An 18,926-nucleotide genomic window follows, 5' to 3' on the forward strand; every position below is an offset into this window, starting at 1 on the left:
CCACTGTAACATCAAAAAACTTGAAATGTCATTTCGACATGTTTAAATTGGTACCCTGTAACATTATGAACTTCATTGCATGACAAGTAGGAGATATTGGGGAACTATTCTACTCCTAGAGTATCTATGGGGAATTAAATACGGATAACTTTACCCAGCATTCACACAACCAACTATCCCTTTGGAAACTAATTGTCCATGTTTTGGACACTTGATAAGACACTATCCTCATTCGTCTCTTCGCTAAAACAATTCATTGGACGATGCAGATATGGAATATAAAACCCAAATATCCTTTATGGTCTATACTTTTAACTATAACTTTTAGGAGCCTTGAATGGAAGCCACAAAGACAGTTATGTTTGAATTTACGCACTTCATGTTGATAAGGGGACACGGATAACAATTCAGTGAAGTTTGCTGAGCTGCGTTCCAGGGGTGTGTCAGAAACGTACAATCGTGGGTTCGAATACTGACTGATTATGTGTTTTAGGTTTCACCAAAGTTTTCAGGACGTCAGCCCACTTATGGCACGCATGGTTCGACTGACTGTGTTTGGTTTTACGCAGCTTTTAGCAATATTCCAGCAACATCACGGCGGGGGACACCAGAAATGGGCTTCACACATTGTACCCATGTGGGGATTCGAACCCGGGTCTTCGGCGTGACGAGCCAACGCTTTAACCATTAGGCTACCCCACCGCCCCCGCATGGTTCGAAGTCTACCTGGAAGGTAATTAGACTCAAGTGTCAGGATAGAATTGGATGGTAATTAGACTCATCAATCTGGAAGACAAATAGAACCCATTTGATAAGCAGATTCAAAGTATACAAGATACATGTACGTATGTAAACACATCTTCATATATATTATTGTCTCGACATTCCGTTTAGTAATTAAACTTCGAGTCGCACACAAGGAGTCGGCCTAGGGACGTGTTCTATGGCCTTTTGCCGGGCGGTAGGGTAGCCTAGTGGTTACAGCGTTCGCCCATCACGCCGAAGGCCCGGGTTCGATTCCCCATTTGGGTACAATGTGCGAAGCCCATTTCTGGTGTCCCCTTCCGTGATGTTGCTGGAATGTTGTAAAAAGAGGTATAAAACCATACTCACTCACTCAATCCCACTTACTCACTCACTCCAGTAGTCCATATTCGTCAAATGGAGAGAGTATTGATATTAATTTTGAGATTTTGTTAAGTTGTATTCTGAATTCAGGGGTGATCAAATGAGACTGTGACGGACAAAGCGGTAATGACACCCTCAGGGCTTTCCCACCACAGTAAGTTAATACGCCTTGAAAGAATCGAAATAACGTTCAGCACGGAATTAATCCTACTCATTCTTTCCTCATACTATCATAATATTCAAAGTCATCGTTGTACCTCCTGCTTTATCGCAAGCTGTCAAACGCCACACAAATTCTCTCCAAGGAGACTTAAGGCCTAGGTGTTGTTCGCTCAAGTGTGACAACGGCGTCTTCGGAACATCCCCCCAGGCGTGACACGTTTATGAAGTCATTTTTTGTCACGCCAGGACATCCCTGTTTCCCAATACAATCTCGTGTTCAATAAAGGTCCTCTTTAAACAACTGATTAGAGAACAAGAGCGGCGTCCCGTACTGTAAAAGAGGCAAGCCTTTGATATATGCTTTGCCGCCGAGACAAGTTTGACTGGCAGTAAATCGTGCTCGTCACAACGTAAGAAAGCGATAGCCCGTACTGCAGCTTGTCAGTCGGTGGTGATGGCCCAACAATTTCTACATCTACTGTTGTCTACCCTCCTTTATGGGGAGTCACCGACGGGTAAGAACTTTTAAATTATGTTTTTTCGTTGCAAATACAACTGTTCATCGTGATAACTGTGTTGCGCATTCTCTGAATGATATGGTGATTGACGAACCTCTTGCATCACATTTCGGACATCAACCCAAGTGTCTCTGACTTGGGACACACGTCAAATCTGAGTTCTTGAAGGAATCCGATAACAGTCTTTACCTTTGTCAAACCTTACTGTATGAATTTTGTATTTAGGTAATGGTCAAATATGCATTCATTAGTGATTTCGTGTGATTTCATAATTACATTGAGGGACTCGGAGGTAATACATTTGTGTACCAAGAATGACAAAGTCGAAAAATTCGCGTCTTAAAATTTCGCCACAGTTTTGATTACATGTTTAATCAATATTTACATATGAATATCAGTTATTTGCTATACGTCCAAACAGTTTGATCAGATGCGAACAAAGAGCAGCAATACTGATATTATTTTACACAAGGAAGACATTTTGTGACATCACATGTGCATGCCATGAAGGTGCAATGCCTGTTAATGTTAAGCAGACAGTTTTATGACACGAAGAATAATGGACATCATCCAGGCAGTGAGCCGAAGACGCTCTCGAAATCTTGTTCAGGTGAAGGTAATTACTGTAAAATGTAGTCCTGTTGTTGCTGCAAAAATATAGTTCTGTTATTACTATAGAAAATGTAGTTCTGTTATTGCTGCAAAATGTAGTTCTGGTAGGTCTGTTATTGTCTCAAAATATGGTTCTGTTATTGCCTCAAAATGTTATTGCCTCAAAATGTTATTGCCTATTAATTGTAGCTCTGTTAATGCTGCAAAATGTAGTCCTGTCATTGATGCAAAATATAGTTATGTTATTGATGCAAATGCTGCAAAATATAGTTCTGTAATTGCCTCAAAATGTATTTCTGTCATTGCTGCAAAATGTAGGTCGGTTATAGCTGCAAAATGTAGTTCTGTTATTGATACAAATGCTGCAAAATGTAGTTCTGTTATTGCTGCAAAATGTAGTTCTGTTATTGCTGCAAAATGCAGTTCTGTTATTGTCTCAAAATGTTATTGCCTCAAAATGTAGGTCTGTTATTGCTGCAAATTGTAGTTCTGTTATTGATACAAATGCTGCAAAATGTAGTTCTGTTATTGATACAAATGCTGCAAAATATAGTTCTGTTATTGCCTCAAAATGTTATTGCCTCAAAATGTAGGTCTGTTATTGTTGCAAAATGTAGTTCTGTTATTGCCTCAAAATATAGTTCTGTCATGAATGCGAAATGTAGTTCATGTAGTTCTGTTATTGCCTCAAAATGCGGTTCTGTTATTGCCTCCAAATGTTATTGCCTATTAATTGTAGTTCTGTTATTGCTGCAAAATGTAGTTCTGTTATTGATGCAAATGCTGCAAAATATAGTTCTGTAATTGCCTCAAAATGTAGTTCTGTTATTGCCTCAAAATGTAGTTCTGTTATTGCCTCAAAATGTAGTTCTGTTATTGCTGCAAAATGTAGTTCTGTTATTGATGCAAATGCTGCAAAAGATAGTTCTGTAATTGCCTCAAAATGTAGGTCTGTTATTGCTGCAAAATGTAGTTCTGTTATTGATGCAAATGCTGCAAAAGATAGTTCTGTAATTGCCTCCAAATGTAGGTCTGTTATTGCTGCAAAATGTAGTTCTGTTATTGGCTCAAAATGTAGTTCTGTCATTGATGCAAAATGTAGTTCTGTTATTGATACAAATGCTGCAAAATGTAGTTCTGTTATTGATACAAATGCTGCAAAATATAGTTCTGTTATTGCCTCAAAATATAGTTCTGTCATTAATGCGAAATGTAGTTCATGTAGTTGCGGTTCTGTTATTGCCTCCAAATGTTATTGCCTATTAATTGTAATTCTGTTATTGCTGCAAAATGTAGTTCTGTTATTGCCTCAAAATGTAGGACTGTTATTGCTGCAAAATGTAGTTCTGTTATTGCTGCAAAATGTAGTTCTGTTATTGCTGCAAAATGTAGTTCTGTTATTGATACAAATGCTGTTGTGGCTGCAAAATGAAGGTCTGTTATTTATGCAAAATGTTATTGCCTCAAAATGTAGGACTGTTATTGCTGCAAAATGTAGTTCTGTTATTGCTGCAAAATGTAGTTCTGTTATTGATGCAAAATGTAGTTCTGTTATTGCTGCGAAACTGAAATGTAGTTGCTAGGATATGGGACAATATAAGCGAATTGATATCATATATACATTATATATCGCCTGGTCATCAAAAGTATTCCTTATAACGGCACGCAAGATTCCTCAAGTAAATTAGAACATATACACCGTTTTCTGTGTATTCCTTTCATTTTCTATACAAAACTTTGAAAACCTGACATTGTTGTGAGCATCCTATCGGAGTGAAACTGTTTAACGTGTCAAAGAACGGAGAAAACTGGATTGAAATTTTTTAATTTGTTATATGTTACACTGTTTAAAATGTACTACATAATACATTTATTACGATCTCAAGAGTGTGCATACATAAACGTAGATTTACCTATATATAACTACTCCATAACTAGATCTTGTATCGAATATCTGTAGGTTTCCGTAAGGATGTTTAGTGTTAACGACAAACCACTATATGAAACTATTGAGAGAATGATCCCTAATGCAGTCAATAAGCGCCGATCACATGTATTCTCACAATGATGTCAAGTCGCTGTCTTTCTCTCCAGGTAGCTTCTTACATGCTCTTAAAGATATCGGGCATCGTGACATGTACAATACAGAGCTACTAGGACAAAGGTAGCTCCTATGAAAGAACATTTCATTTCAGTCTGTAAAACCGAGAGCTAAAACACATCCGATGGATTTCTCTACCTCACGCTGTCATACGCAGGCGTGTTATTCCTAACTTTGACGCTTTAAAGAAAAGTTAATTAATTATTTCTGTCTTACTGATTCTGCCCATTGTATATCGGAGACGTGTTTGATTTCCTGCCTTGTTTTGAGGTGCGGCGTTTGCAATGCGTTGAACATCTACAGACTATTTGCATTCTGGAAAGTTGCCGAAATCCTATATGTTACACGCAGTAGCCTATATGTTAAATAGTTCACAGCCTGTGATTAGCAGACTGACCCAAATGTTGACGACATACCCCTCTCATGGCGTCCCACGTCACAGGTATTCTCGCAATGGTGTCCATGTTAACATTAAGAGTACAGGATCGATTGATCCGACATGGGTTAGGTAAATAAAAATATGACTACTCGAGTTCCAGTGACGGTCCAGCTTTCATACTCAACGGGAACATGTTGTGCAGCCCTTACAAACATATTGCCAACAGACGACAGTGGTGCGCACAACGTCGAACCTGGGGTAATCTTCGCGCTGGTCACGTGTTATGTTTTTAGAAGAGTCCCAATTCTCTGTGCACTTTTTTTATAGTCGTGGACGTTTTCGGCCGCGCCCGGTTTCAGTGTGGTAATGTTTGTTAACTTGTGTAATGTTTGGGGCAGATCCAAGTTTGAAATGTATACTTTGTTTTGGCCGTCAGTATACGTTCCTGTTGTGGTGCCGCTTGACATCCATCACCATTTTATCTCTGTATGTCATAGCATCGTGCAACAAATACAAGTTATGTAAAAGATATATGCTATTTACTACCAGACGTATTTAACTAAATAACGTACACCACGGTTATAACAAACTCAAAGGGACAACCAATGTTAGTTCGTTGTAAGCGTAGTTTGTTGACTGATAGTGGATTGGACCCTCGTTATATCCGCCAGTTTGGTATACGCGTAGCTGCTGTCCTCCCTTTTAGAGTTCTATATATTGACGTTCAGGAGAAAGAGGTTTGCTCTTCTTGTGGATCATCTGTTGTAATATTGTTGAATTAGGTGAGTTCTCGGGCATGTTTTAAAATTTAATAATGGGTGAGTGAGTGAGTAAAGTTTCACGCCGATTTAGCAATATTCCAGCAATTGTCACGGACATCATAAATGGGCTTCACACAATGTACCCATGTGGGAATAGAACTCAGGTCTTCGACTTGACGAGCGAACGCTTTAACCACTAGGCCACCCCCCTTACCCTTAACAGTTAGAACACATTGGTGGCCCAACTGACTGAAACGCCTCAGTCGTGACAGGATCCGCTGAGTATGAGTTCAAATCCATGATTTGTTGTGACCATAATGCTTGTTTTGTGAGTGACATACCAGCTCTCGTTTATTTCACGATGCACAAGGTATGAATTTCGTTTAGGATTTAGCTGGAACGTCGTGACATAACTGAAATACTAAACGCTGTTTTAACGTTCTGTCCCTCATTCACTCAAGAACAAAAAGATATATCACTTTTACTTACGCTCTATATTTATACGAGAAAAAATAAAGTGATTACAATAATAAAATAGAATGACGTAACAACTTAAGCGCGACAAAGCCGTGGGAGATCGAAGGTCTCTGTTTCTATGTTGTTCTGTGAAGAAAGTGAACCAAAATCAGAGTGCCCTTTAGGCATGGTGTTCGTGTGATAAATGACTTGTCACACGTGACAGAAGTGAGACTTTAACAAAATCAGCCATGCATATTACCGACGGAGCACCAACAAGCTTGGAAGTGACACTCACTCATTGCGTCACCGAGATAATATGTCAACTATGTTGTCCTTCTATGGTTCAGACATTGTCTAACATCCATGTATGTCAATGGTACAAATGCCCGTTTCACATCAAACACAAACTCACTGGTGCCATAAATATTTTACTTTTACTTTTACTTTTACTGGGCGGTGGGGTAGTCTAGTGGTTAAAGCATTCGCGAGTCACGCCGAAGACCCGGGTTCGATTCCCCACATTGGGTGCAATGTGTGAAGTCCATTTCTGGTGTTCCCCGCCCTGATATTGCTGGAATATTGCTAAAAGCGGCGTAAAACTAAACTCACTCACTCACTCACTTACTTTTACTCTCACTCTTACAGTACTTTTACATTTATTAAATAGCTTCGTGAGCAGGCTTGTCCAGCTCACCTATATATAAAACAGTACGAAGAACAGATCCACCTGTTTGATCACATAGAGGGAAGTAAAATTCACACACGTCTATTCCATCTACAATAACTGACGAGCAAAGGGGATTATCCCCAATAGGACACACAAAACGTAACTAGGCTACAGGCCGCCGCAACACTGCAAGGTGACGTCCAGAACACAACAATGAGACCGGTATCAAATTATCAGAATCATGTAACCATTTCCTATTTGGTTTATATCTATCCCTCTTCATACATGAATGCATTCTTTGTTTGGCTTCTTAGTGTATTAAAGTGACACTTCATCCATTTTACGAACATGTCGTCTTTCAATAAGGAAATTGACCAAACCCTTTCCACATTCATGAGAAATTTCTGCTAAAAGCAGAGTCGACTGTATAAATCCCACTATATCTTGTCATGAGCATTTATTTATGAATCACTATCACAATAGTGCTGATACAAGGAGTTCGATCAAATGTGAGTTTATCCTGCCCGGCCGGTGGCACCATCATGAATACATGCAAAGGCAAGCCAATTGTTCACCTGTCGCACATTCCGCACTTCAAATCATAACTTATCTATAGAGACTGGCCGGTTGCAGGGCATTGCGAGGGAAGATCGTTTATGTAAACTTAGCAACTAAAAGTGATGGGAGATGAGTTTCATTACATCTGTAGATGTGACACCTAAGTGCACAAATGAACTGAAATGCCTGTCTAGATCCATAAATATTGTACAAATCTTGTGAAAAAATAGTCCCTAAGACGCATGCATAATGTGTAATATATGTTTTGTGTTTTGCTCTTGTACCACCGTAGGTGGTTTTGGAGTCAATAAAGATTGACTGATTGATTGGTAGCCAAAATTCGGGATAGTATAATACGAGTCTAAAACTCATTCTGTTTAATGTATGACCAATGTTAAGTTACATGATTAAAATCCCTACACCTACATAATATTATTTTCAAAGGTTCAGATTAAAAGGGATGGTCCCATCAGATATTCTACGCAAAAGGGAATTCATCGATTACGAGGAAGTTTATTATCTGACAGCCAACCTTACATGTATCCAACCTTACCACCATAAACTACAAAAGCCGGCATCATTGGGGATTAACGTTATTTATTAGGCGTCGTTGTCAAAGGCAGTTGACAGGGATATAATCCTCTTGTATTGAGACGTGACAATAAATTTCATTTACTAATACCGAACAACTACCAAATACACATATTACTGGCATAATGAGTTTACAGGCGCCGTGGCGATCTGCATTACAGTTGATTTAATTATCCATGTGTCAGTTTATGAGCTACATAAGAAGAAAATACACAAAAATAGCCCAACGGCGACCACGAGGATTAACAGATCAGAGCAATGTTCCCCTGGAGGAACATGTAAGACAAGTTGACGTTCAACTTCAAACAACGTTTTTATATGTGCAGCAATTTTATAAATGATAAGACTTTCAATTATTGAATACAAATAACTTAATCTATGTTAAATTTTTAATATTCCAGGTCGAAATGGGGGCGGTGATCTCAGCCATCACTGGAGCTACAAGGGCGACGCAGGTAGGTTTTGCCCAACCATACGTCTTCTGTCTGTCAGCGGATGTACATGGATGCCATGATGCTGTTAAAACATGACTGCTTCAGTTCATGTATAACTGAGGTGCGTTGTGACTGTCCAAGACACACATTGAATTAAATGAATTACTGAACGAAAATGAATATTTTGCTATCTAACCTCATGCACACCACCAGAATGCTACTGGGATTATACATGTATGGTTTTCAACGATCATTTAGAGATGATATGAGCGGAGAAGGTTTTAGAGGAATATAAACTGTTGAGAAAGCAATTGCCATCAAATACTTACGAAGTTAACATGAGAAACTTCCGTTCTTCCAAAATGTTTTCAACTTTTACATATGACGATTGCTGCACAAATGTCTGAAAAGGGGAAAACGAAGTTTAAATCAAATCTTTGACCCAAACTATTTGGAGATAAAATTTGGTTGTCCAGCCGTGTTTGCGTAATCTTTGTGCTTTTTGCTGGTATCATTCAGAACCGTGCAGTGTTTGCATAGACACATGATGTTTGTTTGGGTATTTTTGTGCAATCCCTGAAGACGCACAAAATGGTTCCTGACTCGTTTCCCTCTACGGGTGTCTTGTGTATTGCAAATGTCAACTGGTTATCACAGACGACGTTGCTATGTGAGATACGATATCAACCGCTGTTTCCAAGGCGTTTTTGCTTCAATCGCACTTGCTCATAATACCAGTGCAATGTTGCAATGTCCTCACAATAACATAGCGTCTTCATTCGCTCTATCTCTCAAGTCATTAACTGTGTTCAAGACAAGAATATAGTATGACCAGAAATTATTGAGAATTTTAGGAATATGTTTAATTGGATTTCTAGTATAAACAACCTTGACCAGCTATCAAGTGCTTGGTTTCATTCACGAGAGACAACTCCGTTAATCCTTTTTCATTAGTTTTTGAAGAGTTATCCCCTTTGTTTACTTGCTAGCAGACGACATTTTCAGTGATCCTCAGTATGGATGACTTAGGATGAGGAAGTTGATTTTAGAGTATTATAACAAGGACATCAGATCAGCTAAAGTGATTTCAAGTAGAACAGGCATCCCTTTGTCCACTGTTTATCGTGTTTTGAAAAATATTGCAAATGGATATGACACTGAGCACCAGGGAGGCGCAGGTAGACCCAGAAAATTGACTGTCGGTGACAGGAGGCGGCTTGGTATTCTTGTTTCTAAAAACAAACGAAGGAGTTTAGAAAACTTAAGGCTGGATATGATAGATAGAGGAACTGTGGCTGTCTGTAAGGAGACAATTAGAACTGAGCTGCATGCAATGGGTTGGCAGAAAAGTCGTAGAATTCCATCACCGATCACGTAACCTGAATAAAAGGAGCGAAGGTTGAACTGGTGCTTACAGCATAGATATTTTAACTGGGACAATGTGATTTTCTCAGATGAAAGTTCTGTGTGGCTGTTTCCTAATACACTGAAATTCTGGACCAAACAAACTGAAAAACCTTTGTATCAGCGCCCAAAGTACAGTCCGAAAGTTAACGTGTGGGGTGGCATATCTGTGTTAGGGGCAACGCCCCTCTGTGTATTTGAAGGGAATATGAACAGTGAGCGGTACACAGATATTCTCGAGGGGCATTTACTTCCATCTGCTCACGTGTTCTATGGAAAATTTTGGATTTTCCAGCAGGACAACGACCAAAACATCGTTCAAAGCATTCGCAAGCCTGGTTTCGGACCCCAAATATGACATTATAGGATTGGCCAAGCTATAGCCCTGACCTAAATCCAATAGAAAATGTTTGGACTATTACACTTTTATCGACTCCTATGTATATACGTGATGCAAGTTATACAATGGTAAAATTCTCCGTTTCTCAGCATGTTTAAGTAATATAGGCGATGATGTCAACTTCTATATTTTGAGGGACACGACTGTTCGGAATGAATTCTTACTTCTTCATCATGGCTTTTTTTTGTCCTGATCAGTCATTTGTTTCACCTGATGAAGGTGAGGTGAAATTGGGTTGAACGTCGTGCTTGAGAATATTTCGCTCATATGACGACGTGCATGCGTGTGTGTGTATGTGCGGCTGCTTGTACTAGCCCAGACTGAAGCTGGTTTTATAGTGCTAGCTCACTGAGATACCATGCCGCAGTGAAGCAGAAATACATTATACTGACTCCGAGCCGACCAGTCCTTGTTGTACCCATTAATGCCGAGCGCCAGACAGGGACCAACAAGTACCACATTTTAACGTTATTTGGTATGACGCGGTCGGGGATCGAACCCGCGACCTTCCGCTCTCCGGGCGGACGCTCTAACCACTACACCACGGAGGCGGTCACCTGATGAAGGAGTAAGAATAAACCCCGAAACGTCGTGTCCCTCAAAATATAGAAGTTGACGTCCATAAATACGTCTTGTATTTATGTGCATCACTTCTAAATGACGTTCAAAGTTTCTGCTTAAGTAATGACTATTTCTGTATCCATCTCAGGCCCAGGCAACTGGTCGCTGCTATATCCGACGTGTAGTGGAACCAGGCAGTCTCCCGTGAATATACAAGACCGGAACATCATATACCAGGAGCTACCACCCTTTAGGTTCAACAACTTCGATGGCTTACGAACCGCATTCAGACTCACTAACAACGGGCATACAGGTAGTGAAGAACAACCATGTTGAAAATGCTTGCAATGCGTTAAACTATATTTTGAAGACTAATGAAAGAGTAACCAGGGTTATTTTGTGAGATGTTTCTAAAGAGAAAGTAAAAGAGCTAGCTTCATCCCCAGGATGTGATTCCCACTACGGTACAGCCTGTAAAGACCTTTCTTGTGTCGTTCTGTGATACTGTTAGAGGTACAAACCTTACTCACTCTTTCTCGTTGTGAGTTTGTCCTTTACGCCACTTTGAGCAGTATTGAAGTTTTATCATAGTGAAAGTAACGTTTTACAAACTTCATCTAACCTGGAAGTAAACGTAGGATACTAGTGAGTGAGTGAGTTTAGTTTTACGCCACACTCAGCAATATTCTAGCCATATGGCGGCGGTCTGTAAATAATCGAGTCTGGACCAGACAATCAAGGGATCAACAACATGAGCATCGATCTACCCAATCGGGATACGATGACATGTGTCAACCCAGCCAATGAGCCTGACCACCCGATCCCGTTATTCGTTTTTTACGAAAAGCATGGGTTGATCAAGATCAGTTCTAACCCGGATCTTCACGGGTAGTAGGATGCTAACACGACAGATTAGAAACATGAGTAACTCTTGGATTCCATCAAAGAAATAGGCATACTTAACCTCATCTTCATGTAGGATATGTGCTTTGTTTTTATGACAATGGGTCTGGTTGTATTATAGTTATGAAAGAAACTCTCTCACTGATAAATACATGTATTATTCAACTCAAAGGATACCTTATTGTTATTCAAAGGGTTATTTTCGGATCCTGACAAGGCTGCAGGCGCTAGTAGATCTTGGGCATGCATGCAAATAGATATAAACACAATGGTCAAACATTAATTTTCAAACATAGGGAACAACTGCCTCTTTCATATTATGTAATTCCACTTGTGTGTTAATTCCAGCAAGTATATCCATATTTGGTAACATGTCCGTGGAGGGAGGTGGCCTTGACGGCCAGTACAACACCGCTGAGCTACACTTCCACTGGGGCAGCTCCAACAACCTCGGCTCCGAACACTCCATCAATGGTAGAAAATATCCCTTGGAGGTAAGAGGAAAGCTGGTTTCATTTTCGTTTGATCATGGGACGTTCTCAATAATTTTGTTCTAAAAGAACCACACAGATATACATGGCCATGGTGTCGTATGGTTTGTTTTCGGCCACATTCAGCAATAAAAACCAAGGAAGTAGTTTTCGTCAGTAAATAATAAGTTTGTACCAGACCAACCAGCGATCGATATTATCAGCGACAATCCGAGACGATGAAATACGATTACAAGCATGAGCTAGTACCAAAGGAAGGGGTAAAGGTATACGCATCTCTAAATGTGATTGATACCGTAGACCTTAAGACATACAATGTAATTGATAACATATTGTTGTGTTAATGACATAGCATGTACCTAATAGAGTGTTGTGTGAATGACATATGGGGCGGTGGGGTAGCCTAATGGTTAAAGCGTTGGCTCGTCACGCCGATGACCCGGGTTCGAATCCCCACATGGGCACAATGTGTGAAGCCCATTTCTGGTGTCCACCGCCGTGATGTTGCTGGAATATTGCTAAAAGCGGCGTAAAACCAAACTCAGTCAGTCAGTCAGTCAGTGAATGACATATAATGTTACGTTAATGACACAGGGCATTGGGTTATTGTCGCAATAATGACGAAGGATGTTACGTACTGATATCTTATTGCGTTCTTGACACAAGCTGTAAGTGTTTTGTGAATGACACAAATGTCGTGCTCCTCATGCCTATGTTCATGTATCAGTAATATGTAGTATTATGTTCCTCTGCTTTCATACAGATGCACATCGTAAGTTATGCCACCAAATATGGAAGCTTGTCAAACGCCATGAGGTTCAGAGACGGTCTTGCTGTGCTTGGGACGTTTTTTGACATAGCTGTGAGTACAACAGAAACATTTTGGATGGAAACATAATATAGTCAAACCATTGGTTTTAGTTCCATCATGTGTCAGCCATTCTTTTAATTACATACACAAACCACTGTCTTCACTAGCGTCTACCAACTATTCTTTAACTAACCGTTCTTTTACTAAATTTATTATTGTCTTACTTACACTAACCACTATTTTCACCAGTATGTACCAACTATTCTTTAACTAACCGTTGTTTACTTACATACACAAACCACTGTTTTCACCACCACCGTAACCTCTCTACAAAAACTACATATTTCAAAATATTTGATACAAAAATTAAACCAATTTTGCTATATGGGGCAGAGGTTTGGGGGTTTTCTCGGTTGGAAGCATTGGAAAAGGTTCACTTGTACGCGTGTAAAAAAAGTCTTAGGAGTTAAATTAAATACCCCAAATGTGATGATCTATGGTGAATGCGGTCGCTTCCCACTTTATCTAAAAGCACAGATAAAAGTTATCAAATACTGGGTAAAGCTCTTGAATATGCCTGCATCAAGATTTCCTAAGAAATGTTATAACATGATGTATTTGTTTGACACCAACGGTAAATCAAATTGGGTAACGAATGTTAGAAATTTACTAAATCATTGTGGTTTTAGTGATGTATTTTGTCACAAAAGATTACCTGCCCGAAGTCATTTTATAATGCTTTATCGCAAAGATTAAAAGATATGTACATTCAGACCTGGAACTCATCTTTAATACAGTCGCCCAAATCCACTTTTTACAGTACTTTTAAATCTTTTTTTCCATACAGAGCAATACCTACACGATATCAATGTTAGAAAATTCCACGTTTCATTATCCAGATTTAGATGCTCTTCACATGATCTTATGATCGAGAAGGGTAGATATTATAATATTCCAAGAGATAACAGATTGTGCAAATGTTGTGCACTAAATGTAATTGAAGATGAATTCCACTTTTTGCTGGTATGTCCTTACTATGCTGATTTAAGGACAAAATATCTACCACAATATTACTATTCACATCCTACCATGTTGAAATTTGATTTGATAATGAACTCTAATAATACAACTTATATTCGTAAACTTGGTATGTATATCCACCATGCTTTTGAACAAAGAAAATAACGTTTACAAACATTGTGATTGTATGCCATTATTGTTTTTATATTTTGTACTATAGGCCTGTGGCCTCTTCAGTAATGGAATAAAGAGATTTGAATACAAAAACTAGAAGTGAAAAGTGTTGTCAGAAAGCAAGACAGAATGTAAACTCTCTTAGATCTATTGGACTGAATGATTCTGGCCTACATCCAATCACTTGTGTTAAAATATGGCTCTTAAAACTAGTCTGTATGGCTGTGAAGTATTACCAAACATCCAACAGGCTGACACCTTTGACCAAACACAAAGGTACTTTGCTCGTCTTGTGCAAGGTCTTGGTAAGAGGTCATCATCAATATCTACAAATTTGGGATTATGGTCACTGATTGGGTATATCGATAAATGCAAACTGCTATTTCTTGGGCGACTATATAACACTGAGTGTAACAACTTTGCAAAACATATCTTTTGTGCTGCTATTACAACTTCCGTAAAATCTAACAACATCTGTGATGATCTTTTGTCAATATCTGAAAAGTATAATCTAAATACATATGTTGACAAATATATTGCTCAAGGCATATTTCCTCCAAAACGTGTATGGAGAAGAATTGTAAATGCTACTGTACATAGTTATGAAGAACAATTATGGCGATCACAAACTCTCTATCGTTCAAACATGTCATTTTACGCAACAACTCCTACTACACTCTCTTATCATACTCTCTGGCAACTGGCGTATAAACACCCTGATTATAAATCTTCCTTGCAATTTTGTGTCAAAATATTATCAAGAGGTAAAATCTGTGCTCTTTGTAATAAACAAACATTTGACTATGATTTCCATATGCTTCTCCACTGTGAAAACTTAATACAACAACGAAATTATTTCTTTGCATACTTAATTGATAAACTTGATGTTGAAACTTACGTAATATTTGAAATGCAAGGCGAACAAGATATGTTGCCATTCTTTTCGGAGCAGAAAACGACTTTTATAACTCTATAGATTCAACACTATGGGAAACCATACTGTTACGCTTTTCTTTGTATGTATATGACCTGAAACCTCACCTTGTGAACTGTTATACAGAATGATTCTCTTCATGTCATACATTTCGGTACATATGTCTCTAAACATAGTTTGCTGATATTCATGTGCTCTCTCTCTCTCTCTCTCTCTCTCTCTCTCTCTCTCTCTCTCTCTCTCTCTCTCTCTCTCTCTCTCTCTCTCTCTCTCTCTCTCTCTCTCTCTCTCTCTCTCTCTCTCTCTCTCTCTCTCTCTCTCTCTCTCTCTCTCTCTCTCTCTCTCTCTCTCTCTCTCAGCCGCAATATCTTACGGCCATCATATTGCTATGTATATATTTCATTACCAGCCACCGGCCCACGTATGGTGATAGTACAAGTTCGCTGTTGTGCTACATATCATAGACAATATACGGACTCAAACGCGATGATTATGTGTGATTATACGCATTGATGCATATGTTTTTACAATACAATTCCCTATCATTGTTCACATGCTCCATATGAGAAGTCTGTAGAGAAACATGGATATATCTACATACAAGTAATGCTGTATTTGCAGAGGGAAAACCCGTACTTCAGACCCATTGAGGAAGGAGTGGTTCGAGCTAAGTATGCTGGTAAGTCTCTATATGAAAAGCGCAGTCTGGCTGGGTCTGGATAACGCAGGAGCTTGAGTTTAGTATCAAATTTACGATGTGTGGCTGTAAGCGTCACTGTGGTGCACTGTGAAAGGAGGTGCAGTCTCAAAGCATTGTGGGAGAATTTGTGAACAAGTGTTTTCTGCTAGAGAGACACAAGCCACTCAAAACTAATAATAATAATAATAATAATAATAAGGATATTGACGTAGTGCTGGTTCCACACCACGGAGGGCCATGCTAAAAGCCCATCATAGCATGTATACGTATATACCGAAGACCGACAACTGTAAACAGTTGGATGAATGCTTGATTATGTTAAGTCCTACCTTGCAATGGAAGGATATGAATATTGGACTTAGATGAATGATACGACTTTGTACATGTGTGTCTCTTATATATATTGTATATAATACAATTGTACATTCTTCATATTTTCCATCGCTAATAAGATACCGTTACTTGACTTTTCACAAATATAACAGTACTGACTGATTTTCATGAGCTAAAATCAAAATTTATATGAAACAGCATCCTGTTACCTTTTTGTTGCCTTCCGAATTGAGCTGCTAAAATTTGGTGGCTGATTAGGGCCATCGCTTTCTCGCCTTAAAATTCATACTAAAACGACATCAGCAAAAATAAAAACCGTTACTGGACCAGTGCACTGTACTGGCCAATATAGACTGTGCCATGTTCGCCCAGAATTGGACCAGTTAAGTCATCTGTACTGGCCAGGAATGGAGACATGACGGCGACCTGCAAGTAATCCTGTGATTGATAGCACGATCATCGTTATACGCAATTGCGATACGATAACTTGTTAACCAAGTCTGCGAGCATTACCACCCGATCCTGTTACTTGCCTATTACGAGAAACATGGGCTGCCGAAGATAATTTTCTATACCGGATCTTCTTATTAGAACATGAGAGAGTGAGTGAGTTTAGTTTTCGCCGCACTCAGCAATAATCCAGCTATATGGTGGCAGCTAGAAAATACAAGTGATGAGGCTGATGGGTGGTACGACCCAACAACCTGGGGATTATAAGTGTAGTTTGTGGTTTTATCAGTGACAACAATCCATTATTTCCAGGTAACTTTACCGATCTGCAATCCGTGAACCTGCTGGGCCTGCTTCCTGCTGATACGACACGTTATTACCGTTACTACGGGAGTCTGACCACGCCCCCTTGTCATCAAAGCGTGATGTGGACATTGTTTGAGGACGTCCAATACGTCTCTCCTTACCAGGTAAAAGACCCTTAAACAGATACGTGTAACCAGAACAGATACTTGTAACATTTTGAGGCGGTGGGGTACCCCAGTGGCATTCGCTCGTCACGCCGAAGCCCCGGGTTCGATTCATCACATGGGCACAGTGTGTATAACCGATATCCGGTGTGCCCCGTCGTGATATTGCAGGAATATTCCTAAAAGCGGCGTAAAACTAAACTCACTCACATGTAAATTTTGTGGTAGAAAAAGAAACGACGAAACCCTTTTCACATCCATAAGAAATCGCAACTGTACACCACATTCAGCAGTATCACAGCTGTAAGTGTATTGTTCACGCCACATTCGGCAGTATCACAGCTGTAAGGGTATTGTTCACGCCACATTCGGCAGTATTACAGCTGTAGGTGTATTGTTCACGCCACATTCGGCAGTATCACAGCTGTAAGTGTATTGTTCACGCCACATTCGGCAGTATCACAGCTGTAAGTGTACGTTTGACACCACATTCTGCAGTATCACAGCTGTAAGTGTTTGTTTGACACCACATTCAGCAGTATTACAGCTGTAAATGTATGTTCGACACGCCATTCAGCAGTATCACAGCTGTAAGTGTATGTTTGACACCACATTCAGCAGTATTACAGCTGTAAGTGTATTGTTGACACCATATTCAGCAGTATTACAGCTGTAAGTGTATGTTCGACACCACATTCAGCAGTATCACAGCTGTAAGTGTATGTTTGACACCACATTCAGCAGTATCACAGCTGTAAGTGTATGTTTGACACCTCAATCAGCAGTATCACAGCTGTTAGTGTATGTTTGACACTATATTCAGCAGTATTACAGCTGTAAGTATATGTTTGACACCACAATCAGCAGTATTACAGCTGTAAGTGTATGTTTGACAGCATATTCAGCAGTATCACAGCTGTAAGTGTATGTTTGACAGCATATTCAGCAGTATTACAGCTGTAAGTGTATGTTTGACACCACATCCACCAGTATGACAGTTGTAAGTGTATGTTTGACACCACAATCAGAAGTATCACAGCTGTAAGTGTATGGTTGACACCACATTCAGCAGTATCACAGCTGTAAGTGTATGTTTGACAGCATATTCAGCAGTATTACAGCTGTAAGTGTATTGTTCACACCACATTCAGCAGTATCACAGCTGTAAGTGTATGTTTGACACCACATTCAGCAGTATTACAGCTGTAAGTGTATGTTTGACACCACAATCAGCAGTATTACAGCTGTAAGTGTATGTTTGACACCACATTCAGCAGTATTACAGCTGTAAGTGTATGTTTAACACTACATTCAGCATCATCACAGCTGTAAGTGTATGTTTGACACCACATTCAGCAGTATTACAGCTGTAAGTGTATGTTTGACACCACATTCAGCAGTATCACAGCTGTAAGTGTTTGTTTGACACCACATTCAGCAGTATTACAGCTGTAAGTGTATGTTTGACACCTCAATCAGCAGTATCACAGCTGTTAGTGTATGTTTGACACTATATTCAGCAGTATTACAGCTGTAAGTATATGTTTGACACCACAATCAGCAGTATTACAGCTGTAAGTGTATGTTTGACAGCATATTCAGCAGTATCACAGCTGTAAGTGTATGTTTGACAGCATATTCAGCGGTATTACAGCTGTAAGTGTATGTTTGACTCCACATTCAGCAGTATCACAGCTGTTAGCGTATGTTTGACACCACATCCACCAGTATGACAGTTGTAAGTGTATGTTTGACACCACAATCAGAAGTATCACAGCTGTAAGTGTATGGTTGACACCACATTCAGCAGTATCACAGCTGTAGGTGTATGTTTGACAGCATATTCAGCAGTATTACAGCTGTAAGTGTCTTGTTCACACCACATTCAGCAGTATCACAGCTGTT

At 39.5% G+C, this 18,926-nt stretch overlaps 1 protein-coding gene across 1 annotated transcript in view; it reads left to right on the top strand.

Moving 5' to 3' along the window:
• The first annotated feature begins 1,568 nt into the window (after positions 1-1,568).
• LOC124276983 overlaps positions 1,569-18,926 on the top strand; it is a 42,627-nt gene continuing 25,269 nt past the window's right edge. The window contains exons 1-7 of the mRNA XM_046712633.1: positions 1,569-1,805; positions 8,338-8,391; positions 10,884-11,048; positions 11,987-12,132; positions 12,893-12,991; positions 15,690-15,747; positions 16,864-17,021. Coding sequence (XP_046568589.1) covers positions 1,745-1,805; positions 8,338-8,391; positions 10,884-11,048; positions 11,987-12,132; positions 12,893-12,991; positions 15,690-15,747; positions 16,864-17,021 — 741 coding nt within the window. The 5' untranslated portion in view covers positions 1,569-1,744. The remainder of the gene's footprint in view (positions 1,806-8,337; positions 8,392-10,883; positions 11,049-11,986; positions 12,133-12,892; positions 12,992-15,689; positions 15,748-16,863; positions 17,022-18,926) is intronic.

The sequence above is a fragment of the Haliotis rubra genome, unplaced genomic scaffold (assembly GCF_003918875.1).
Source record: "Haliotis rubra isolate DU_JTF1 unplaced genomic scaffold, ASM391887v1 Scf216, whole genome shotgun sequence".
Classification (NCBI taxonomy): domain Eukaryota; kingdom Metazoa; phylum Mollusca; class Gastropoda; order Lepetellida; family Haliotidae; genus Haliotis; species Haliotis rubra.